The sequence below is a fragment of the Thalassophryne amazonica genome, chromosome 20, assembly GCF_902500255.1.
Source record: "Thalassophryne amazonica chromosome 20, fThaAma1.1, whole genome shotgun sequence".
In the NCBI taxonomy this organism is placed as follows: Eukaryota; Metazoa; Chordata; class Actinopteri; order Batrachoidiformes; family Batrachoididae; genus Thalassophryne; species Thalassophryne amazonica.
In genome coordinates this window covers 29,518,294-29,544,201 of record NC_047122.1, presented here as the reverse complement: position 1 = coordinate 29,544,201, position 25,908 = coordinate 29,518,294, and the positions used below count along the sequence as shown (strand labels likewise).

General features: G+C 41.6%; 1 protein-coding gene across 2 annotated transcripts in view; it reads left to right on the top strand.

The window, feature by feature from the left end:
• Positions 1 to 12,157: 12,157 nt before the first annotated feature.
• The window catches only part of hivep1 (HIVEP zinc finger 1), a 147,423-nt gene continuing 133,672 nt past the window's right edge, over positions 12,158 to 25,908 (top strand). Inside the window, exons 1-2 of one of the 2 annotated variants that reach the window (XM_034161101.1) lie at positions 12,158 to 12,299; positions 16,592 to 16,726. In XM_034161101.1, the coding sequence (XP_034016992.1) occupies positions 16,687 to 16,726 (40 nt within the window). In that variant the 5' untranslated portion in view covers positions 12,158 to 12,299; positions 16,592 to 16,686. Of the gene's footprint in view, positions 12,300 to 13,258; positions 13,384 to 16,591; positions 16,727 to 25,908 lie in introns of those variants that run through there. The other variant, XM_034161102.1, reaches the window with a different exon arrangement.

Below are 25,908 nucleotides of genomic sequence, written 5' to 3'. Positions count from 1 at the left end.
CAAATTCATTCCAGTAGTATTCTGCTCTTACTAGGATGCAGCAGTTTTCTAGTTTGGCAGATAGTCCATCCATCCATTTTCTTCTTGAAAATATGGTTTGACTGAAACAAATTGTCATTAAACTTAAATAAAACAGGGATGAAGTGGAGGTGTAAGAGTCACTAGGTGTTCACAGGAAACAGTTATTTATTTCTTTATGTATTTATTTATTTTCATTGTTAGATGGTTTTATATTTTCTGTTGTGTGTGTTTCATTAGGTTCTTTTTGTCTCTTTCTCTAAAATTGTATTGTAATATTATTAGTCTATTATGTAGACTATTATTGTTGTTGCTATTATTATTAATATATGAATAAAAATAAATTTAAAAAATTACAATTTGACTCTTTTATGACAACAAACGCTGAGCCATTAATTATACAGAAAACAAATCAACACAAACGTGTTGAAATGTGAACAGCTTAATTCTAACTTTAACATTGAAAACGCCGTAGATGCTAACACGTTAGCATCGGTCCCGTTTTTAAGTTATAAAATACATCTTACAACTGTTTCAGAAGACCATAACAGGTCGGTTTAACATTAAATATCATATTCTCTTCAGGGTTTTAGCGGGGGAAAATTAGGATAAAGCGAAATAAAGCAATGAATCCATGAATCAGTAGATCGAAGCACTGCTTCGATTGGTTCAAGGTTCAAGCAAAGCCGCGTTGCAAGAAAAGTTGATTACAGACCCGCTGCAGGTCTGTAATCAATGTAGAGAAATTATCATTTTCCTGACAAACCCCCCCCCCCCCCCCCCCCAAAAAAAACAACGGCCACTCTGAAGGACAGATAAGGGAATCGTTAAGAAAAAAGGTTATTGATGTCAGTGGAACAAATCATTTCTTAACGATACCTGAAAGGAACCGGTTCTCAATACCCAAACCTACTCCTTAGTAAGAGGCACATGGCAGCCCACCTGGAATTTGCCAAAAGGCACCTGAAGGACTAGACCACAAGAAACAAAATTCTCTGGTCTGATGAGACAAAGACTGTACTCTTTGGTGTGAATACCAGGCATCATATTTGGAGGAAACCAGGCACCATCCCTACAGTGAAGCATGGTGGTGGCAGCATCATGCTGTGGGGATGTTTTTCAGCAGCAGGAACTGGGAGACTACAACCCCTGGCAAAAATTATGGAATCACCGGCCTCGGAGGATGTTCATTCAGTTGTTTAATTTTGTAGAAAAAAGCAGATCACAGACATGACACAAAACTAAAGTTATTTCAAACGGCAACTTTCTGGCTTTAAGAAACACTATAAGAAATCAGGAAAAAAAAATTGTGGCAGTCAGTAACAGTTACTTTTTTAGACCAAACAGAGGGAAAAAAATATGGAATCACTCAATTCTGAGGAATAAATTATGGAATCATGAAAAACAAAAGAACGCTCCAACACATCACTAGTATTTTGTTGCACCACCTCTGGCTTTTATAACAGCTTGCAGTCTCTGAGGCATGGACTTAATGAGTGACAAACAGTACTCTTCATCAATCTGGCTCCAACTTTCTCTGATTGCTGTTGCCAGATCAGCTTTGCAGGTTGAAGCCTTGTCATGGACCATTTTCTTCAACTTCCACCAAAGATTTTCAATTGGATTAAGATCCGGACTATTTGCAGGCCATGACATTGACCCTATGTGTCTTTTTGCAAGGAATGTTTTCACAGTTTTTGCTCTATGGCAAGACGCATTATCATGTTGAAAAATGATTTCATCATCCCCAAACATCCTTTCAATTGATGGGATAAGAAAAGTGTCCAAAATATCAATGTAAACTTTGCATTTATTGATGATGTAATGACAGCCATCTCCCCAGTGCCTTTACCTGACATGCAGCCCCATATCATCAATGACTGTGGAAATTTACATGTTCTCTTCAGGCAGTCATCTTTATAAATCTCATTGGAACAGCACCAAACAAAAGTTCCAGCATCATCACCTTGCCCAATGCAGATTCGAGATTCATCACTGAATATGACTTTCATCCAGTCATCCACAGTCCACGATTGCTTTTCCTTAGCCCATTGTAACCTTGTTTTTTTCTGTTTAGGTGTTAATGATGGCTTTCGTTTAGCTTTTCTGTATGTAAATCCCATTTCCTTTAGGCGGTTTCTTACAGTTCGGTCACAGACGTTGACGCCAGTTTCCTCCCATTCGTTCCTCATTTGTTTGTTGTGCATTTTCGATTTTTGAGACATATTGCTTTAAGTTTTCTGTCTTGACACTTCGATGTCTTCCTTGGTCTACCAGTATGTTTGCCTTTAACAACCTTCCCATGTTGTTTGTATTTGGTCCAGAGTTTAGACACAGCTGACTGTGAACAACCAACATCTTTTGCAACATTGCGTGATGATTTACCCTCTTTTAAGAGTTTGATAATCCTCTCCTTTGTTTCAATTGACATCTCTTGTGTTGGAGCCATGATTCATGTCAGTCCACTTGGTGCAACAGCTCTCCAAGGTGTGATCACTCCTTTTTAGATGCAGACTAACGAGCAGATCTGATTTGATGCAGGTGTTAGTTTTGGGGATGAAAATTTACAGGGTGATTCCATAATTTTTTCCTCAGAATTGAGTGAGTCCATATTTTTTTTCCCTCTGCTTGGTCTAAAAAGTAACCGTTACTGACTGCCACAATTTTTTTTCCTGATTTCTTATAGTGTTTCTTAAAGCCAGAAAGTTGTCATTTGAAATGACTTTAGTTTTGTGTCATGTCTGTGATCTGCTTTTTTTCTACAAAATTAAACAACTGAATGAACATCCTCCGAGGCTGGTGATTCCATAATTATTGTCAGGGGTTGTAGTCAGGATTGAGGGAAAGATGAATGCAGCAATGTACAGAGACATCCTGGATGAAAACCTGCTCCAGAGCACTCTTGACCTCAGGCTGGGGCAGCGGTTCATCTTTCAGCAGGACAATGACCCTAAACACACATCCAAGATATCAAAGGAGTGGCTTCAGGACAACTCTGTGAATGTTCTTGAGTGGCCCAGCCGGAGTCCATTCCTGAATCTAATCGAACATCTTTGGAGAGATCTGAAAATGTCTGTGCACCGATGCTCCCCATCCAACCTTATCGAGCTTGAGAGGTGCTGCAAAGAGGAATGAACAGAACTGCCCAAAGACAGGTGCACCAAGCTTGTGGCATCATATTCAAGAAGACTTGAGGCTGTAATTATTCCCAAAGGTGCATCGACAAAGTGTTGAGCAAAGGGTGTGAATACCTATGTACACGTGATTTCTTAGGTTTTTTTTATTATTATTATTTTTAATAAATTTGTAAAAATTGACAAAATATCCTTTTTCATGTTGTCATTATGGGGTGTTGTGAGTAGAATTTTGAGGGAAGAAATGAATTTACTTTATTTTGGAATAAAGCTGTAACATAACAAAATGTGGAAAAGGTGAAGTGCTGTGAATAGTTTCTGGATGCACTGTAACTAAGACCAATTTAACTCCACACTCGTCTTTTCCACTCTAATAACTGCACAAACCAAAAATTCCCAGCATCGGTGTTGCTTCAGAAAGGTATAAGTTACCGATCTTCACACAGCTGTTCACAGCTAAGTGAATGCAGGATGGAATTATGCCATCCTCACAAGTAATTATGGGACTTTGAAATAGGGAACTGAAACATCAAAAAACCTATTGCTTCAGAACATGATTCCTGTTTTGAAACATTTGAATCACTACAAAACATCTTCACAAAAGACTGTTTTGACATGTTCAAAACACAAAACAAATTGTTTCAGATAATAATTCACTGCTTTAAAAATTATTGAAGGCTTAAATGAACCTATTGCTTCAGACAATGATTCTCTGGAACATATGAAACACCACTAAACCATCCAGTTGCTTCACAAAAGCCTATTCTGCAATGTTCAAACCACAAACTGAACCTGATTTCTTTAAACTGTTTTTTTAAATGACTGAAACACTAAATGAACTGATTATTTCAGAAAATAAAACATCAAAATGAGCCATTTCCTTCAGCTCATGATTCCTTGTTTTGAAATGCTTGAAACAAAAACAACAAATTGCTTCATGCGTATTCACAGATGGGACCTCAAAACAGTGAATGAAGCAATTGTGAGAGAAACTGGTTCAGTGTTCCAAAAATGTTGGAAACACTATACGGACAACATTCCACCAACCTGAAATGAATTCCTGGCTGCAGACCGTCAGAAAAAAGGAAATAAGGAGGGGGTGGGGGTCGGGGGGCATGCACACACTTTAAACACTTGAGTATCACCAGCCTTTATCAAACTGTTTGCCAAGGACACTTGTGCATTCCCTTATAAATCTTTTCTTTGAAAGTCATATTCAGAAAATATCAGATTTTGATACAAAAATGTCAGAAAGATGCCAGACTGCAGTTGTATAAGAGACTATTGTTCAGGGGCCGATTCTGCCGAGCAGCTGTGCTTGTTTTCTGAATCCACTCCAGGATATTAATAGCCAGTGCCGTCTTTCACAGCTGAGGAAGTCCCTTCTTCAATACGATAACTGGAATAATGTGGCTGTGCCGATAAAGGTCTGAGTTTGTTTTTTAAAGAAAACCCCTGCTGAGCTTCAGAGTGACACAAAGTGAGACATGACACAGAGCGAGAGGCATCACCTTTGACAACCTTTTCTGCAGAAACATCACATTTCAGCTGAATTTTTAAAAAGCCTAATAGATCTTATCCACCCCAAACCCCAAAAATGACTCGGATTTGATCGGCTCTTGCGTTGATTTTGGCTCACAGTGTGAATGCTGAGGGTTCAGTCTTGGCGTTGTGTTCACTCAAATCAAACAAGCTGTCTTCTCTGGAAAAATGTGGTTATGTAAAAAAGGTTTTTGCAGAGTCTCCCCCGTCCTACTTTTCATTCTGCACTAAAACAACCCAAAATGTCTCTATTTCTATGTGGGTGAGCAGACAGCAATGAATGCAAATAAAGTCAGAGAGAGAAAACTGAGAGGCCTCTTTTCCAGTCGTTGCCCTTTTCAATGATCCGGTTGTTAATCATCAAAAAGAGATCAGGTGACTCAGGTTTAATGCCCAAGATGTTCATCCATCCAAAATAAACCTGCCAATGTATGTGCACGTGAGCTCCGGCCTTCTAATGCATGCACGGCAAAAATGATCCATTATTCAAATGTGCCATTTAAAGTTGCTGCAGTTGAAACAGGTGAGTCATAAAGCTCTGCCTGAACCAGGAGTCCCACTCTGCAGTGTGCAGAAAGCGTGTGACACGCCAGTGGGCGGCTGTCACACGTTCAGTATTCATGTGCAGGTTTGCCTCGCTGCAGAAAACTTTCTTGCTGCAGCAAAATTTCAAACTGTCCAGGTTGTACTCCAGCATTAGTGTTGCATCTGTTCTCACAGTAAAAACGTCATCCAGTGCAGTGCTTCTCGGCCATTTGGATGCCGGTGTCGAAACATGATTCATTTTAGATTTATTTCTATCGACAAAGCTGAAAGCCATATGGTCTTTACTGTTCTGTGATGAGTCAGACACGGACCAAGTCGCACTCACAGTGGCCAGTGGATAAAAATAGCATCATTGATTTTAGATTTTTCTGGAGGAAGTTGTGAACTGATCATTTTTTCTCAAACGACTGCACATGAAACCTTAAGCACCCCAACAAACATTTGTATATCAAAGGTTACAAAGCATCTGTCAGACAGTTTAGCCCTCAAGAGACCAAGTAGGGTCATTTATGGTGCATATTTTTGTGTACGATTTTCAGGTCATCAAATATGGCCATCGAGTATTGTGAAGGCTTTGCATCCGTCCAACCCTCTGTCCATCTGTCCGTCTGTCTGTGCTCAGCATAAATCCAGTTCTATTACTGCCAGAGCCTTTAAATTCACAGGGAACATTTGTGGGACACAGACCTTGGACAAGTTCAAAGATGGCTAACCTTGACCTATTTTAAGAGGTATTTTAAGAGGTTAAAAAGTCACATTCTGTTTCAATCTTTTTGTTTTTTTTTTGAGTGGCAGGTCAACAGCCAATCAAAGTAGAGTTGCGCCGTGACATCAGTGGCAGGTCTTTCTAAAAATCACTTCATTTATGTGTTTATATGTGTTTAGAGTGGTGCCATTCATCCTTTCTATATATAAATGTGGACAAAACTAAAGAAATGCACATTGATTTCAAGAAAACACCACCTGTTCTGAATCAAATGTCCATTGATGGGAAGCACATAGATGTTGTTGAGAATTATAAGTACCTGGGCACTCAAATTGACAATAAATGATCCTTTAAATTGCAGGTTAATGCAGTGTGCAGTAAGGCTCATCAAAGAATGCACTTTCTGCGGAAAGTTAGGAATTACAACGTAGATGGTGTCTTCATGAAAATGTTCTACAGTTGCTTTGTGGAGTCTGTGTTAACCTTTTCCTTCCTGTGTTGGTTCAACTTATTGAACCTTAAGAATCGCAACCGTCTTTGTAATATTGTCAAGGAATGTGCACGGACATCGTGGACCTTTTTAAAACAAGGGCTGTGTCAAAAGCCAGGAAAATTATGGCAGATTCAGCACACCCTCTGCACTCACAATTTAAGTTTCTGCCCTCGGGCAGATGCCTGGTAATGCCCAGGTGCAGAACCAACAGACTAAAAAACTCTTTTATTCCCACAGCCATTGCTCTCCTAAATAACACCTAAGGACTCACTGTTGCACTTAAGTCTACACTGACTTGCACCTTATTTCTTGGTTTTTGTTTTGTATATTTATTCTGCTGTGTTTTTGTGAACTTGTATGATGTGTTTTTATGAATGCAATTTTTACAGCTGACTGCACCTGAATTGCCCCCACGGGGACTAAATAAATGATAACATCAAATCAAATCAAATCATATAACATGTTTCTCATTTATTAAGTAAAACCTAGTGAGAAATAAACACTTCTAAAACTGAAAATGCTGTTTATGGACTCTAATAACACCTCTGAAATGATTTAGAAGACATTTCGCAGACATTAATGTGATGATGTCACAGGCTGGTTTAGCTAACTGTAAAACTGCATTTAATTTGTGTGTTAATATTACCTCTTTGTCATCTATTATGTAAAAGCTAGCGAGACATAAACACTTCTAAAACTGAAAATGCTGTTTTTGGATCCTAATAACACCTCTGAAATGATTTAGAAGACATTTCGCAGACATTAATGTGATGATGTCACAGGCTGGTTTAGCTAACTGTAAAACTACATTTAATTTGTGTGTTAATATTACCTCTTTGTCATCTATTATGTAAAAGCTAGCAAGACATAAACACTTCTAAAACTGAAAATGCTGTTTTTGGATCCTAATAACACCTCTGAATTGATTTAGAAGACATTTCACCGACGTTAGCGTAACAACGTCACAGGCTGGTTTAGCTATCTGCAAAACTCTGTTTTGATTGTGTGTAAATATAACCTCTTTGTCATATATTATGTAAAAGCTAGCGAGAAATAAACACTTCTAAAACTAAAAACATTGTTTTTGGAACATAATAACATCCCTGGAGCAAAATTGCAGATGTTAGCGTGCATGCTATCTTTCGCTAACTCAAAGCTAACTTGCTATGGAGTTAAATTTGTATCATTAATACCAGCAAATGTACAGAAGGTGATCTACAAGTATTCGTTGATTTACACAACTTCCGCTCTTGTCAAAAGCTCATGTACACACACATGTAAAGCCTCATGCAGATGCCGTTAAACATAAATATTGTTTTTGATTGATTCATTGATAGAGAGGATTTATTGAACGTGTACAAATTATATGTAAGACAATAGGATTTTAATAATCAATTAAACAACTGGAAATTATAAAGAACACAATGCTCATATAGGCAAGGGTATTTTAGCATTGCATTATATTTCTAATTTTAATCAGAAAAAAGTTTTCTGCCATGAATTTGTTCATAGAATATTGCATGGATCAGCCGATCCATGTGGCAAGTATATTCCAAACTTGTGCTGGGTCACTTATGATCCTGCAGGAAGATCTGTGACATTTTTGACATTACAGCTTATGATGGTATTGTAATTTGCCAACTCTAATCATTATATTTTACTGTTTTGCAAGGAAGCATGGCCAACAGAGCTAGAACAGCAAGATTTACAGCTGCACAAGCTTTGAGACTGATTCTTCCTGAACAGAGTGAGGATAAAAAAGGATGATGGACAAATATATTAGAGAGTGAAATAAATATAAAGAACCCTAAAACAATCATTTAGATAGAAGTATTCCAATATAAAGTCAATGGGGTCATGAATACCCCCCTCTGTCATATTAATCGCAAAAATTGCTTAGTTGTTTTAGGGTTAAGAGCCATTTAGTTACATAATAGAAAGATTTATTTGAGGAGAAAGAATTGGTTCTAAAAGCAAATTGTTACAGAAAACATCACTGAAGAAAAAGTTCTATAAATGCAGTTTAGTCTACACCTAAAAAATCCAGACATAGCAGATGAGTGTAGACATAGGTTAACATACACTTTGGCTGAAAGCTTTCAAACTCAGTTTTTCCCAGCAACACATTTTTCAGGTTATTGAACAATATGTGCTTTAAAGCACTGAGAATATTTACTTTTTTCTATATAATGTTGTTTAAAAAAGTTATACTTACAAAATAGAGTGACATCATTGAGGATGGAGGCCAAAATTAAAACCCAGGAAGTTGCCAACTTTTCTCCTAAAGGCCAAAAAGAACTTCAGGATGACAGCTAAGTAACTAATAAAGGAGTTGGAGGCATCAGACAGAAATGTGATGTCCACCTTTAAGAGGAGAGCGCTCCACCATTCCGGCTTAAAAGGTTGTTTTTAATCTAAAATGGCTATTTAAATACATCTTAATGATCAAGTGTAAGATGTTGTCTGGTTTTGTGTGTGTGTGTGTGTGTGTACATATATATATATATATATATATATATATATATAGCTAATTTCTTACATTACCAACCCCCCTGAGCAAGCGCACAGGTGACAGTGGTAAGAAAATAACTCCCTCTGGCATTCATGAGGAAGCAACCTCAAGCAGAGCAGACTCAGAGGCGTGACCCAGTGCTTAGGGCATACAAACAGTTACCAAGTTACAGTTAAATTGCATGATAGTTTAAAGTACAAGCCAGATGCTGACAGGAGTGCAGTTTTAAGCAGAAACGAGGTGTTAATCAATGAACCGCAGCTGATGATGCATGTGCAGTGAAGGCAGAGTGGACCGAGTTTGAGGGTGGACTGTTCAGTCTGTGACATAGTTTAGAGTCAAAGTATGTGGTTTTACTCCAATAAGAGTTGATTTTACACTATGTTGAGTTGATTTAACCCTGGGGTAGAGTGTATTTTACTCTATTTAGACTTGGATCAAATGTTATCCCAGCAGAGTAAATTTTACTCAGTAATATCTCCTGTGTTACATAAAACAGGTGCATGATAAGAGAATGCTCTGTGGCCTCCTAACTTCTTCTTAACATCAGGGACACGTAGTAATCTTGTATCCTGAGAAGGAAGAGCTTGGGCTGATAGGTATGTAGACATTTGTCACGCCTGTTGGTTACGTCATTCGCCTGTGGGCAGGCTTTGAGTGAGGAGTGGTCCACCCCTCCCGTCAGAATCCCTTCGTCTGATTTCTTCCTGAGAGACTGGTGCTTTGCTTTATCAAAATTTTTTCAGAACCTGTGAGGCAGATCGAAGTGGACACCATTCGAGAAATTCAGCTCGTTTTCGGTGAAAATTTTAACGGCTGATGAGAGATTACGGAGTGTTGCTGTCGCTTTAAGGACTTCCCACGGAGCGGGACGTCGCGCCGCGCTCTGAGGCGCCGTCGTCAGCCTGTTTCAAGCTGAAAACCTCCAAATTTAAGCCTCTGTTGACCCAGGATGTCCTGAGAGAACAGAGAAGTTTCAGAAGAAGTCGGGATCAGCAGTTTATCCGGACATTCCACTGTTAAAGGAGATTTTGTAATGAAAGACGTGCGGACGGATTGGCGCATCGGCAGGCAGCCGGCGCAGCGCGCCGCCACAGGAAAAACACCTCCGTGTTGATAACCATTTGTAAAAACCAGGCGGCTTTTGATGGCTTTCATTAGAGTGAGTATCTGAGAAATTGTTTAACAGCTGGACATGTTCCAACTTGTCCTTAAGGCTTCCAATGGAGGTGTTTTTCCTGTGGCGGTGCACCGCGCCGGCTGCCTGCCGACACGCCAATCCGTCCGCACATCTTTCATTACAAAATCTCCTTTAACAGTGGAATGTCCGGATAAACTGCTGATCCCGAGCTCTTCTGAAACTTCTCTGTTCTCTCACGACGTCCTGGGTCAACAGAGGCTTAAATTTGGAGGTTTTCAGCTCAAAACAGGCTGAAGACGGCACCTCAGAGCGTGGCGCGATGTCCCGCTCTGTGGGAAGTCCTTAAAGCGACAGTAACACTCCATAATCTCTCATCAGCCGTTAAAATTTTCACCGAAAACCAGCTGAATTTCTCGAATGGTGTCCACTTCGATCTGCCTCACAGGTTCTGAAAAAAGTTTGATAAAGCAAAGCGCCAGTCTCTCAGGAAGAAGTCAGACAAAGGAATTCCGACGAGGGGGGTGGACCACTCCTCACTCAAAGCCTGCCCACAGGCGAATGACGTAACCCACAGGCGTGAAAAAACTCTTGCATGCCCACGAGGGTTCAAGCTTGTCTGATGTATTCAAATCCATATAGTTTTTGAAAAAAATAAAAAGGTCCGATACTTTTCTCACAGACCTCGTATTTTGCATCAAATTTTACAAAAACTTTCTTTATATAAATATATATATAAAATTTGTCTATTTATATATTAAATAAATACAAAAAAATTAATGAATATACATCATTTTCTATATCCACTAACTCCAATCGGTCACAGGGGGGCTGGAGCCTTTGCCAGCAGTCACAGGGTGTGAGGAGGGGTACACCCTGGACAGGGTGCCATTCTATCACAGGGCAAATGAATATACAGTTCATTTAATTAGATAAAAAATTCTAAGGTTATGCCCATTAAACTCACAGGGAAAATGAATCTCTATGAAATGGAAATATCAAACCTTAGTGATGAATTGCAACTGAGGAGGACTGCAACAATTCATCAATCAATCAATCAACTTTTTTTTTATATAGCGCCAAATCACAACAAACAGTTGCCCCAAGGCGCTCTATTATTATAATTATGAAAAACCCCAACGGTCAAAACGACCCCCTATGAGCAAGCACTTGGCTACAGTGGGAAGGAAAAACTCCCTTTTAACAGGAAGAAACCTCCAGCAGAACCAGGCTCAGGGAGGGGCAGTCTTCTGCTGAGACTGGTTGGGGCTGAGGGAAAAAATTAAGGTCTAGTATTTAAGTCTCCCATGTGCCTTCTGGCAAACAGTAGAAATTTCATGTCTTCTTTTTCATGAACCTTTTTTCTGTACTAGTCCACCATAAAGCTGCATAAATTCCAGCCACAGAGCTTTATAGCTGCTTCCGGGTTTTCATTGTTTTTGGTGGCTTCCCTCACTATAGTCTCCTTTGTCAAGGATTTTGAGAAACTACAGTTTGTATTTCAATGTTTTGAAGTCCAAAACATATCAGCTGGCTGTAAAAGTGATACTTAATTGTCTATGGGTGCACATAATTGCTACTGGCTTCAATATTTTTAATTCATGTCATGTTGTAATTGTTTACACTTTCAATTTAAAAGGCATGTTAAAGTAGCCAAACCCGAATCTTTTTTTTATGTCATAAAAATAGAAATTAGTAAAAGCTCAAGAGGAGCACAAACTTTTTTCGTACAATAAATCACATAAAAGTAAGAATGTTTGTGTGTAAATAACAGTCGCTGTGATGACGGACGGGTCGTGGAACTCGGACACGCGCTGTCTTGCCCCTGAACATGGGAAAACCCGGTCGGAAGCGGCGGAGAGACACAACGTGACCTGACGACAAGGAACCTCCGGGAAAACCGTCAGTCTTGAACTACGTGCCGGAGAGAGAGAGAGAGAGAGAGAGGCCGGGGCGCCGACAGGGCAGGGGGGGCCGCGACAGGCGGCTGCGGCGGCAGGACGCGGCTCCGCTCGGGGACTGCGCGGAGCGGCCGTCGGGAGCCCCCTGCTGCCCGCGGAGGAGACCCCGTGGCCGGGAGGCGGAGACGGGACCCCCGTGACGTCAGTGAGTCTGACTGTTTCCTGCAATAGAAAGTGAGAGACGGTGAAGACAGAAAACACCGAGCTGGTCCTCGCTCCTAACAAACAAACAAACAAACAAAACCAAAGGTAGGTTCAAACCGACCACGCGTGTGCGTACGAACACACGCGCCGCTGCTCTTCTCCGTCGCCGGAGCTGCTGCGGCGGCGGCGGAAGCAGACACGCTTCTGCTTGCTGTCCGTTTCGGCCTGTCCTTAAAGTTTGCGGCGCCTTTCTTGCGCCACTTTTAGGTTCTGGCGTGGTTTTGTTTGGGGACTTTTTTTTCCTGCAGTGAACCGCAGCTCTTTGTTTGCACGGTATAAAGAAGAACCCCTTTCGGTCACCTCACGTGCGCCTTTATTGTCGTTTGTTTTTGAATAATGCGCATTTTTTTTTGTTTGCAAACGAGCGCATGGAAGTGTCTCCGCGCACGGAGAGCTGCTGCAGGGACGGTGAGGGGTTTTCCCTGACTCCTCCCAGGGCGTTCATGTGTTGCAACGGGCGCGCGCACACACACACACAAACACGCCATTCCCACGTCTTTATTTTTGCTGACTTCACCCCGTGCATTTGTTTTTGCGCACACATGACGCGTCGCACAGGCGCCTCTGCAGCATTAAAAAACAAACGAACAAAAAAAAACAAACTCCCAGACCAGCACTCGCAGCGCGTGCACCTGCAGGTGCAATCCCGCCTGAGCGGGTTGGGACGTCACAGCGGAGCTTTGGCTCGGATTTGTTGTTTGTGGCAGTGTCTGGGTGTTTCCCTGCTGGCAAGACGCGCTGAGAAACACGCCGGAGAAAATGTGCACGCCACGTCTCCCCCGCCAGCTGCACTGAACACTGCGCACCGTTTGCGCAGGAGACAGGTGAGACTGCTGCATGTTTGTTGTCGTGTGATTTGCGAGACGACCTTAAAGGTGCACCGTCTGCCAGGAGATGATGTCATTGCCGTAGCGCCACATGCGCCAAGTGTTCCGGAGAAAGATCATCATAAGATCATCATCCAGTTGTAGTTATGTAATATCGTTGAAGGGGAAACAAAAGGCTGGAGCAACTGCTGCTCCCTGCACTGCGCCGGGGTGTTATTGGGGATATGGCGCAAGAATTGCACAAAAAAACGACTCAGTGACACATGATTTAACAGCGTTTCTTCTGATCTGCACGTGCAGAGGTGAGCTCTTGTTTTGTAGCTGGTTGTGCATGATGAGAATCTTGTTTTGATGGAAGGGGGGCAGTGACAGCATGAAGATGGTTTTGCCTGGAATGCCAAACCACAATGGGCACAGAAGCTTGCGGAATTTTATTCACACTGCAATGAAGAAAAAAATAAATCTTCCTTGCCATGTTTTAACTTGAAATCAGCTGTATCGTTAAAGGGGTCACAATCCACCTTTTCAGAGAGCTAATATGGTTCACCAGAATATAGTTCAACTTGCAAGTTTTCAAGAAACACTGTTTTCCATGCCTTTTGCTTTATATAAGAAGTTTCTGCCATGCCCACGTTCCAAGCACCTGAAAACGGAGCAATGTAACAGGTGATGATATAGATATTTACATTTTCAGTCAAAAATAATTCATAGCCACTGAGGTGATGCATCCTACAGATTAAAAAAACTTGTTTTATTCTGTCTTGGAATCAATGTTATACAGGGTGGTCCAAAAAAAACGCCCTATTTTCTTTTAGATCTCATTTTTTACCTGTAGTGAATGCAGTCTGAAGGCAGTGACTGCATAGGCACAAATCGTGTTAATACACTGATGTTGAATACGAACTACAATACTGTCCAATCTTCTTGTTTCTTTGGTGTTGATAGTTGGAATGCTTTGGGGTCAGAAGTGGGATATTTGAACTACAGGGTGGTCCAAAAAAGATGCCCTATTTTCTTTTAGATCTCATTTTTTACTCAGATGAGATATTTTGAAAATTATTTCACCAAACATTAGCAGAATGATGGGAGATTATGTCCTTCAAATCTGATAGAAATTGAAACATTTTTGGTGGTCTGTCCTTAATAGTGGATAATATGTTCTAGCCAGGCTCCTCTTTGTCGAATAACTGCAGCAACATGAACGTTGAAATTTTCGATGACTCGTCCAATCATGTCAACATAAGAAGCGAAATCAGGCACATACCAGCTGGCATGATTGGACGAGTCATCAAAAATTTCAACGTTCATGTTGCTGCAGTTATTCGTCAAAGAGGAGCCTGGATAGAACATATTATCAACTATTAAGGACAGACCACCAAAAATGTTTCAATTTCTATCAGATTTGAAGGACATAATCTCCCATCATTCTGCTAATGTTTGGTGAGAGAATTTACAAAATATCTCATCTGAGTAAAAAATGAGATCTAAAAGAATATAGGGCATCTTTCTTGTACCACCCTGTAGTTCAAATATCCCACTTCTGACCCCAAAGCTTTCCAACTGTCAACACCAAAGAAACAAGAAGATTGGACAGTATTGTAGTTCGTACTCAACATCAGTGTATTAACATGATTTGTGCCTATGCAGTCACTGCCTTCAGACTGCATTCACTACAGGTCAAGTCTGAGAACATGCTCTGGTGCCACACGTCACCACATCCACCACAAGACAGCACCACTTTATATCCTGGAATGCAACCACCCAGGCAGAAAACCGGTCCAACCGCAACTCTCGAAACTCACCATCTATGTGCTGGAGACGGGTGATGTGGGAGTAACTGCAGTTCCCTTTCATTGGAGGGTAGCATGCTATGATGGCGATGTATCGGGCTTCATCTCCGCAAATGAGGAAAGCGCAGGAGAACACCAAGGGTGTTGCCCTTCGAGAGTGATGACTTGTTCGGTGCCAAGATATTGACGGTTGTACAGCAAGCACTGTGTTCCAAACCAGAGGGCGGGAACCTGAACATAGTTTCCCCATGCAAGGGTAAATGATTAAATGTTGTTGTTGATCCAGTTTGCCTTCAGCCGTGTATACATATTTTTTTTCCCCAATCAAGTGGGGATTTTAGGGGTCAGCTGATCATCACACCCTATAAAAAGCATACTTGTCTATTACCTTGTTAGTCGTATCAGCTTACAGTGCAGTGCCCGGTGCAGCAATGAGTGCAACCTGTAGATTTTGGGGGTGTTCGATGGGTATGATGTACCAGTCAACTTCTAAAATAACATGGATGGTTACTGAAGTGCTGCAAACATGCCTTGATTCCTGATTGGTCAAAAGAAAGCAACAAGGTGCAATAATGAATATTTTATTTTCTCATTTGTAAGGCTTTGAGTGTGTGTCTGTGAGGTATCTACAGAAGGACAAAAATATGACCTTTTCAGTAACTGAAAAACAGTTTGTGCTTCTGATTCTGGGCATGTTCAGAATGTTGTGGTGTCTCTCATCAGTCCTGCCAACCTTCACCTTGTTCCATCATGGTAAACGCAACAGTCTGTGCTCACTGACATTGCCCAGGGCAAACATTGATAAGCTTACCGCTTTCTTTTTTATTGACGCCAAAATCAACAGGCTTCTTTTGGGCGCCGTGCTTAACACACATGCCACATTTGATGACAATCAGGCAATTTGGGAAGCAGTTATTGTGCTCACAAACGTTTTAGAAAGTATGCTCCAGTGACTTTGACCTTTGACCCTTGACCTAAAGTAATAGGCTTTTTGGGATCACAATGCGTAATGCATACCGGGTTTGGTGACAGTCGAGTCAGTACAACTGAAGTAATCTTGCTCACAAGCGAAATGTCGCATGACTGACTGGTTAACAGACTCTGGCACATAGTGAGCGCCAGCCCGCTAGCTGTGCTGTGGTAAAAAGCAAAGATCAGTTTCAGTACTATAAATTGGTGGATAAACTCAGTGGACCATTCTCTTGCAGCACAAGTCTTGTCAAGGTCTTAGGTCAATGTCAAATCGCAGGTATTATCTGAAATACGTGAGTGAACATGTCTCAGGAAGTAGTATTGAAACACGGTTTTCTGTATAAACATCTGCTGTCTGGGACCAAACACATCATCAAATGAAGTTGAAAAATTAACTAGTGACTGTGAGGTACTGCAGTTTTTTGTTTTTTTTTGGGTCACTGCAACCTCTGCTGCAGAGGTTTTAATGATACTGGGAGAACTTACTGGGCCAGTCGTAGACTGTACTTCCACACTGCACACAATTATGATGTTCTACAGACAGGAGAAGTTCCAGGCTGCTTTGACATGAAAAACCAGGCCACAGGGCACCTGTTTGAGGAATAAACTCAATCACTGGCACAGCCTTGGACTCACAGACAGCTGCCAAGTGAAAGTGGGAGAGACAAAATGCTGCAAGGCCAGATAGTGCCTTATTGATTGGCGGAGTCCGTGCTTAGCCAATTCTGACTCTGTATGTCTTTTCTAGATGTGCCCAAACTGTGGCTCAGGAGCCATTGCTTCTCCAGATCCAACATTAGAATCTACCTTCCCTGAAATGCACCTGTGAACTCTGGTGGAAAGATGCCGCGCACCAAACAGAACAACCCCAAGAATCTAAAAGGTGAGCGTGCACGCTGTCTTTGTCAGTGGTTGTTGGGTTTGTTGTGCTCAGATGTTTGTCCTGATGATCAAACGGTCAGATGGCCTCAGCACGTTGGGCTGAGATGTGTATTTAATGTGGTGTTGTCATTTCCTTCCTGCGTGTCCTGAAGCCTCGGAGGACGTAAAGTAAAGTGAGATGTGTTTGGATTAATTCCACTTTTCAGTTCCAGGTTTAGTATCAATTCTGCATCCTGTAACATGTTCGATTTGCAGTTGCGTATTCCCAGGGAATGTTCATTAAAATAAAAAATTCTGTTTCTAGCAGTAATCAAATTGCATTAAAAAAACTAGATTATCAAGAAGTTGCTTTTCTAATAATAATAATAATGATAGTAATACAGTCATCCATAATGACTGAGGCTTTATTTCAGATGACATCATTTATTTTTATTATTATTATTATTTTATTTTTGGGGGAAGTTTTCCCCAAACCTGTTGGGTTTAAGAGCAGTTTGCCTGTCTGGTGAAGTTGTAATTCTAATGGCATTATGGCAGCCTTTGTCCACATTATTACATCATCCTGGTGATGAGCACAGCGGAGACAAGCTGTGGCTTTAATGTTGGCCTCCATGTGTTTGTCCCACAACACGCCAGAATACATTGTGTGTGTGTGTGTGTATTAATAATTAAGAAAGCTTGAGAATACGAGGCCAGCCTTCACTGATCATCCTTGTGGTGACGTTTGTTCTCCGCAGCAGCAGTTCGCTTGGAAACGGTCGCAACAAATTGGAACAAATGTGCAGAATTGAAGATGATGGGGCATATTGAATGTAATGCATATCTTCTTGTGCTAATTCTGAACGCCGCCCATTGGCTGCTCAGAGTTGGTGTTGTGCTGAGATCTGACAGATTTACGCATTAACAGACGTTTGCAGTTCACAGATCCACAAATTTGCCGTGTTAGCATGCTGGGTGTGAAAATGTGCATCATTACCATTCGCAATGCAGCTCTGCTAATGTCTGTGAGCAGAGTCATAGTCCTGTTTATTTAGCATATAAACACTTACTGCATGTTTCTCTTTTTTTTTCCACTGGACTCTCAGCCAAATGTCATAAATAAATTTTATAAGTGTACATTTCATTACCCATCAGAGGACGGTTCAGACTCCAACCAAGTGATACTTGAGTGTGTCCTTGTGGTGCAGATGAGAGAGCTGCTGCTTCTCGCTTTTGTTTGTTACTAGAGGGCAATTCTATGGTAACGTATTGATGTAGAATTAGGTATGGGTCGGTATGAGATTTGGACGGTATGATAACCGTGGGCAAAAATACAGCAGTTTCACTGTATTATGTATAGCTTTAAAATATGCTTTAACAACATTATGGCTATTTGCATATGAAGCGCACATGATTCAGGCGCACTAATTGATGCAATGTCTACCGCTACGAGCACTATACCACTGAACTTTAGAGAAAATACCAAAATAATAGTAACTCTTAGACATGTAGCATCTGCCCTGTGGGAAACATGACTTACTTGCTTAGGGAGAAACATGGCTGGAATAAGGTCCGGAACTCCGGATGCTCAATATTGGCCCAGCTTCACCAACAAAGTGCTTGGAATAGATGTATTTGTCCTTCTTGACATATTTGTGGGAGAAATTTGGTCGACCACAAGCACGACTCGTGTCCACTGCTTGTACTTCTCAGTGGTTTCAAAGATGGGATAAAGTTTGCTCCTTCCATGTAATCCTTTGCGGGTACAGTGGTCCCTCGCTATAACGCGGTTCACCTTTCGCGGCCTCGCAGTTTCGCAGATTTTTTTTAGTCTAGTTTTGCATGCTTTGTTTTTTTACAGTGCATTGTGTTCTGTGTCCTCATCAAGCAGGCCGGTCGTGGCACCGCAAAGGCAGAGCACGCGCATTGTGTTCTGCGTGTCTGTTTATAAGAATCTTCTCGCCCAGAAGAAAAAAGAACGCCAACAACTACCCATAACTGTGTTCTTCACTCGTAAAAAGACACCTGCACCGAGGTGTCACTCAGTGGAAAAAGACGCGACAGCAGAACGGCACCAGGACGAAGAGGCGCAGTCAGAGGAACTGTGAAATACTGGTCAGTCACTATTAATAATTTATGTGTCCAACCTCATAGGTTGATCGTTAAAATTAAATTAGTTAGTTCTAAAAGCCATCATAATTATTTAGAGGAAAACGTTCTATTTTTATTTCTCAAACAAATGTTTGGGCCTGAAAACAGGTTGGTCTTATTTTTCTACTAAGGTTTGAACTTTGAGAGTGTTTATACACGAGAGAAAAGTGAGAAAATGTTAATGGCTGTTTGAGAAAGTGTATAAAGTGTGTAGTGAGGGGTTTTACAGCCTTAAAATGTCTATAATAATTGCAAAAAATAACGCTGACTACTTCGCGGATTTCGCTTATTGTGGGTTATTTTTAGAACGTAACTCCCGCGATAAACGAGGGACCACTGTATTTTGAATCGCTCCGCATCCTGCACAGGCCATAGCTACGGTGCTTTGTTGCCACCGTTTTTGGTTTGAAGGGCTATGCCACAGAAAATAAAACGATAAAGCTGACTTGGGCCTTTTAGACGGAGGGAAAAGTTCAGTGCAGGCTTCACCTCCTTCAGCCATGATGCAGAGCTAGCTAACGTTAGTTGACTGTTTGTAAACAGAGACAGATGTGCGCGCCAGGGGGAAGGGTGGCTGCAGCTGCCTCCGCTCTGCCTGTCAAGAATTCTCATGACCCGCTCATACCGTAGGGATGGTATAACGGAAAATTTTAGTGGTTTTGATACTGTGCTTTTTTTTCGTACTGCGGTATACCGTGAAACTGGTTAACGGCCCATGTCTATGTAGAATATCAGCAAAGTTTTAATGGTGTGGAAAAACATTTGCTGAATTTAGACGTCATTGTAATTGCGTTACCACAGAGTTGCCCCGGTGCTTGCGACTGCGTGATGTTTGGAAATCATAAAGGAAGGGATATGGTTGCACAGTTAGTTTACTGTACATGTTTGCAAGCTCACAGTGTACTTGTGGATCATTGACAGTGATGGGTTTCACAAACCAGCTTCCTTGTCAATGTCTGAGGTGGATATTGGGGTGTTGAGGTGTGGTTGTATTTGGAACTTGTCACTGTATCGGCTCCACAACCTTGAAATAATGGACATGTAGATATGTAGTCTTTGTGCATCCTGCTGCTGTGATGTTCCACCATGAAAATTGTCCTTTCACTGTCATGAGATGGTGCAAACTGGGATTTAATGTGCACCCTGACCTGGATATTTGCACAGTAAATATGGAATTCTTTTTTATATAATTGTATTGAGCTTTGTGCTGCATTTTCATGTTTATGGAAGAAAAACCATCAGACAGGTTGGTATAGCAGATTTTCCTTTGCTTGCAGCAGCAGACGCAGCATTTTTGTAGTGTTAAGCAGGTAAACCTTTGTCTCACTGGGAAATATTGCAGTGTTTTAGCTTTTTGCACAATACGGTTAGAACAGGAAGCTGCAGCTCTGTTGCCGAACAATTCAACTTCTTCTGATATTCCATCTTAATTTCATGCAGCTTATTATTCCTTATCTGATATAAAATTGTGTGGCTTTGCAATAAAATTGTAAAGCAGGTAGCTCAGTCTGGGATAAGGAGTTGAGCTACTAATATGTAGACCTGAGTTTGAGTCCTGGTTAGGCGACCTATCTCTGTCCTTGGACAACACATGTAGTCTGCACGGTCTGAGTCAAGCCAGCTGTAAATGAGCACTGGCCTTGGCTGGTGTGTATGAGACTGGTGTCCCGGTGTCGCTGACCGAACAGTCCCCCCTAAAAAATTGGTCTGCCCTGCCTCCACTGCGCATGCATCATTTCGGACCACAGCCGCTCTTCTGAGACAGAGTCTCTTCACCCAAAGCGATCAATGGCATGGCGAACTGATTTTTTTGGGGGGACCATTTGGTCGGCAACACCGGTTCTGTGCAGACTGCAAGCTGATAGTATACAAAACTTTTGCGGATGCATCTAAACTCTTCTCGGTGTGGATGGGACCCAAGACTCCTGCAGTTCGGTGTTGCAGACTGAACGGTCCCTCTAAAAACTGGTCGCCCCTGCCTTCACTGCACATGCGTCATCAGCCGCGGTTCACCGGTTATCACCTCGTTTCTGCTTCAAACTGCACTCCAGTCATCATCTATCTTAGCGACAGATATCTGAAGCTTTTGTACAACAATAATTTCCACATAAATTCTGCATTATTTCATAATAAAAGATGGGGAAGCGATCAGAGCGCCACAGCAGCACTTCTGAGTCTGACGCCTGTGTCATTTCAGAGCGTCATTAGTGATTCAGTGATTATCGCATCGTTTCTGCTTAAAACGGCCTAGTTTCTGCTTAAAACTGATTTTAGAATCATTTAAGAGGTTTTGTCATCTGATGGTTAATAATCATATTATTCCCTTTGATCGCTTTGGGTGTAGAGTCAGTCTCAGATGCATGCACAGTGAAGGCAGGGCGGACCAATTTTTAGAGGAGACCATTTGGTTGGTGACACCGGCATTTTTTGAGCCCCCAAAAAAAACACACTACTTTTCAAAACTGTGCAATGTTTGTGAAACTTTTTTTTTTGTCTTCTTGCTCTTCTTTGGCCTGCCATATACAGTACAACAGTTTCATGTATACGCAGATATTCATTAAAAATAAATCAGCATCAGGTTTTTACCTGAAGCCATCAAATATGGTCATCAGATATTGTGAAGGCTTTTTGTCTGTCCATCCATCTGTCTGTGCTCAGCGTAAGTCCAGTCCTATTACTGCCATGCTCTTGAAATTCACAGGGAACATTCTTGGGAAACAGACCTTGGACAAGTTCAACGATGGCTAACCTTGATGTGTTTATGAGGATAAAAAGTTGCATTCTTTTTCAATCTAATCCATTTTGTTTTTGAGTGATGCAGCTGACAGCCAGTCAGATTAGAGCTGCACCGTGACGTCAGTTGCTGGTCTCTTCAAAAGTGCTTTGTTTTGTGTGTTTATATGCATGTTTCTCATATATTATATAAAAGCTAGTGAGAAATAAACACTTCTAAAGATGAAAATGCCGTTTTTGGAACCCTGTAACACCTCTGAACTTATTTATGAGACATTTCGCCAAGGTTGGCATGGTGATGTCACTTCATGGTGTAGCTACATGCTAAGAGCGATGTCTCTGGTATATTATGTAAAAGCTAGCGAGAAATAAACATTTCTAAAACTGAAAATGTTGTTTTTGTAACCTGATAACACCTCTGGAGTCATTTAGAAGATATTTTGTGGGCGTTAGCTTGCATGCTAACTTTTGCTAACTCAAAGCTAACTTCCTATGGAGCTAAATTTGTCTCATACCTGCAAATGCACAGACGGTGATCTACAAATATTCCTTGAGTTGCACAACAGGAACAAATGATGATTTGATTTGAACATGTACAAACTGTACGTAATGCAATAGGATCTCATTAATTAATTAAACAACTGCAAATTATAAAGAACACAATGCTCATACGGCCGAGGGCATTTTAGCATTGTTATATTTAGTTCTTGCTTTTCATTGTATGTAATTTGAACAATGGCGGTAAGCAGTTGCTGATGTCACAGTGATGATGAAATTATCCATCATGTTCTCTTTGGAAACAATGAGTCATGCAGTTTACCATCTGTTAAAAAGCAGTTAGGTGGAAAAAATGAGTCTGTGTACTCTGTTAGGATACTAAACCTAACTTATTATCTCCAGTTTTAACTTCAGTTATTTTCCAGGCACATGCAGTGATCATGTGACCAGCGGCGTTTCAGTGTTTTGCCTTTTTGACCCAGTTTGTCACATGTTCCCACAGTCTACTCTTGAGGCGTTTCTATCATCAACACCGGAAATGCTAATTCCACAGCGCGCTGTCACATGCTTCAACTCGACTCTGGAGAATCCCGTCTTTCAGCTGTAGGGGGGTGCGGAATCATGGTAGAGCTGCAAAAAGCCTTATTGTGGATCATAGAAAGACCCCATCTTGACATATGCAGAAGAACTTGAGTAATTTATTTACGCTGCGGGATCTCAGTAACATTGAGAACTGCTTTGAGACGCTCTGAGCGGGCTGCACTTTAACAGCTGCACACGGACAACAGCATTAACATCGCAACATAAAACTATTATTATATTGTGCCTAAAACTCTCATGAATATATTCTCTGGGTTTATAGACGTTGTTATTGCGTTTGTTTTATGTAAACATGCGAGAATCACAGGCTGTCTCTCCGTTATTTTCAATGGGAGCTGCTGTGAGCTACAGTCGCTTCCTGATCATGTCGTTCTGGGAGAAAGTGAAGTTTGCTCTTTAACGTCTTGATTATTGTTCTTACAACACTGTTTGTCCTCTTTGTTCCAGACTAATATATATAATATGTCTGAAATTCGTTTTGCGCTTATTAAATTCCATGCAGATTAAACGTAGCAGACACGGATTATTTGTTATAATTGTTTTAGCAAGTTTTCAGGGTATCATGCAGCAGTCTCTTATTAACGTGACGAAAAGCATAAAAAAATTACATTTTGCAGTATAATATTCTTTTGCAATTATCATCATGTGGATTCTCTGTTGTTTTGACTGCAGCGACTCTTTGCGTGCAAGGGATTATGGGATACGTCAATAGGGCGAATGCCAGCTTTTCAAAATGTTCATCTTGTGTTTTGAAGACCAATCCTTGTGTACAGCAATGATGAAATAAACAAATAAGGTGAGTTAATTAGATGTATTTAATGTACCAATCATCAGTTTTTAACTTTGTTGCCACCTAGAATCAGAATCAGAATAGCCTTTATTTGTGAAGTATCCACAAGAATACAAGGAGTTTGACTTCAGGTTGAGCTGCACTCTCTCTGTACGGCATGTACAAATAGAATAATTCACAGTAACAAAATGTGGAAGTAAAATAAAATGTGCAATAAGAAAAAAAATATGTGAAACAGACAAACAGATTGAAGTTATATTGTACATGAGGTAGATGAATTAGTGAGGTTTTTTTGGCAGGTTAAGTTGTTCATCAGTGTGACAGCCTGTGGAAAGAAACTGTTCCTGTGTCTGGTGGTTTTGATGTACAGAGATCTGTAATGTTGACCAGAGGGGAGGAGTTTAAACCTTGTTTTTCCAGAGTGTGACGGGTCTGCAGAGATGTTACCAGCTCGCTTCCTGGTCCTGGACTGGTATAAGTCCTGGATGGAGGCTGGCTCAGATGATGTTTTTATCTGCAAACCTGACAGTTTGTTGAAGTCTGTGCCTGCCATGTTTGGAGGCAGAGGGAAACCAAACAGAGATGGAGATGCACCAGACAGACTGGATGATAGCTGTGTAAAAGATGATGAGCAGTTCCTGAGGCAGGTTGAACATCCTGAGCTGTCTGAGGAAGTACATCCTCTGCTGTGCCTTTTTCCTGATGAGTCTATGTGGGAGGTCCACTTCAGATCTTGGGAGATGGTGGATCCCAGGAACTGGAAAGTGTCCACAGTAGGCACAGTGTTGTTGAGAATGGAGATGGGTGATGGGGGTTTCTCCTGAGGTCTACTATCATCTCCACAGTCTTGAGTGGGTTCAGCTCCAGGCTGTTCTGACCACACCAGAGTACCAACTGTTCCACCTCCTGTCTGTATGCAGCATCATCACCATCCTGGATCAGTCCAGTGATGGTGGTGTTAACCATAAACTTCAGGAGTTTAACAGAGGGGTTCCCTGAGGTGCAGTAGCGGTAGAAGAGCAGTGAGGAGTAGAGGATGACATTTTTCGGGAATTCCCATGGGTCGGGAATAAAAATGAACGGGAGCGGGAATGCCAAAAATAGATGCTGATTTTCATCTATTTAAAACAACCAAAACGCGTTCACACCGGGCGGGATCAGGCGCTACAATTTCGCGGGGGTCGCGTGGCGACGGATGCGCCTCCTTCGCCCGGTGTGTCGCTCTGCTTTTTGCTGCGAAAATTCACCCTGGTGTGTCATCAAATAGGAGGAGCTTCCATTCCGCTCGCAGGCTCCGGTTGTCAGTCAAGTTAACATGACGGACCTTGATCACACGGAGCGAGTTGTTGTGAAAAGCTCCCAATACACAGAGTATCATCATTTGCTGCAGGAGCTGAGTCTGGATGACGGCTGCTTTCAGCGGTCCTTCCGCCTCTGCAGGACCCAACTTGAGGACCAACTGTCCCGTTCACGCGCGCACATGTAAACAATTAAAAAAAACAAAACAAAAGAAACTCCGCTGCTTGCTGCTGCTCGCTCTTCCACCAAAAAACTCTGTCATAATTGTGTTTAGAAACCAGTCACCATTTGTTTTATTATACATCTGTGTAGTTAATTAGTAAAATATTCTTCACAGACGATTCGCTCGCACACGCACGTGAAATAAAAATAAAAAGAAACTCCGCTCCCCCTGCTGTGGTGCTGCTGCTCGCTCCAAAAACTCTGTCATAATTGTGAAATAAAGGACAAAAGAGACATAAGTCTTGCTCACAGGCTGCTACCAGATACAGGACATGTTCACATCTTCAGTCAAACTCCAGACATCTCCACGTCACTACATATTCAGTCCCTGATTGATCATCACGGCGTGAGACATACGGGAGTGGGATGGGAGTGGGACTGATTTTGAGTGGGAGCGGGATGGGATTTATTTTTTTACTCCAGTCCAGGATTGGGACAGGATGGGATTTTTTTTCTGGGAGCAGGATGGGACGGGAGTGAAAATCCACTCCCGTGTCATGCTCTGGGGAGAGCACACACCCTTGAGGGGCTTCAGTGGTGATTGTCTGTGTGCTGGATATGATGCTCCTCAGCCTCACCTGCTGTGTCCTGTCTGTCAGGAAGTTGGAGATCTACTGACAGGTGGGAGCTGGCACAGAGAGGTTGGAGAGTTTATGGTGTTGAACGCTGATCTGAAGTCCACAAACAGGATCTTCACGTACGTGCGTTTGCAGGCACCATCGCTACTCGCAGAACTTCCTGCACCGGGGTTAAACGCTGGTTTTATTCAATGGAGGGCTGCTGGTTTTACAGCAGAGTGACCACTCCGTCGTCTAACTCGGGCTATTATCTGTCATTTTGGGTGACAGGGCATGGACGTTGGGCCTCTTAAAATGCATACCGCCCTCCAAGAGCATGTTATTGTATTAATA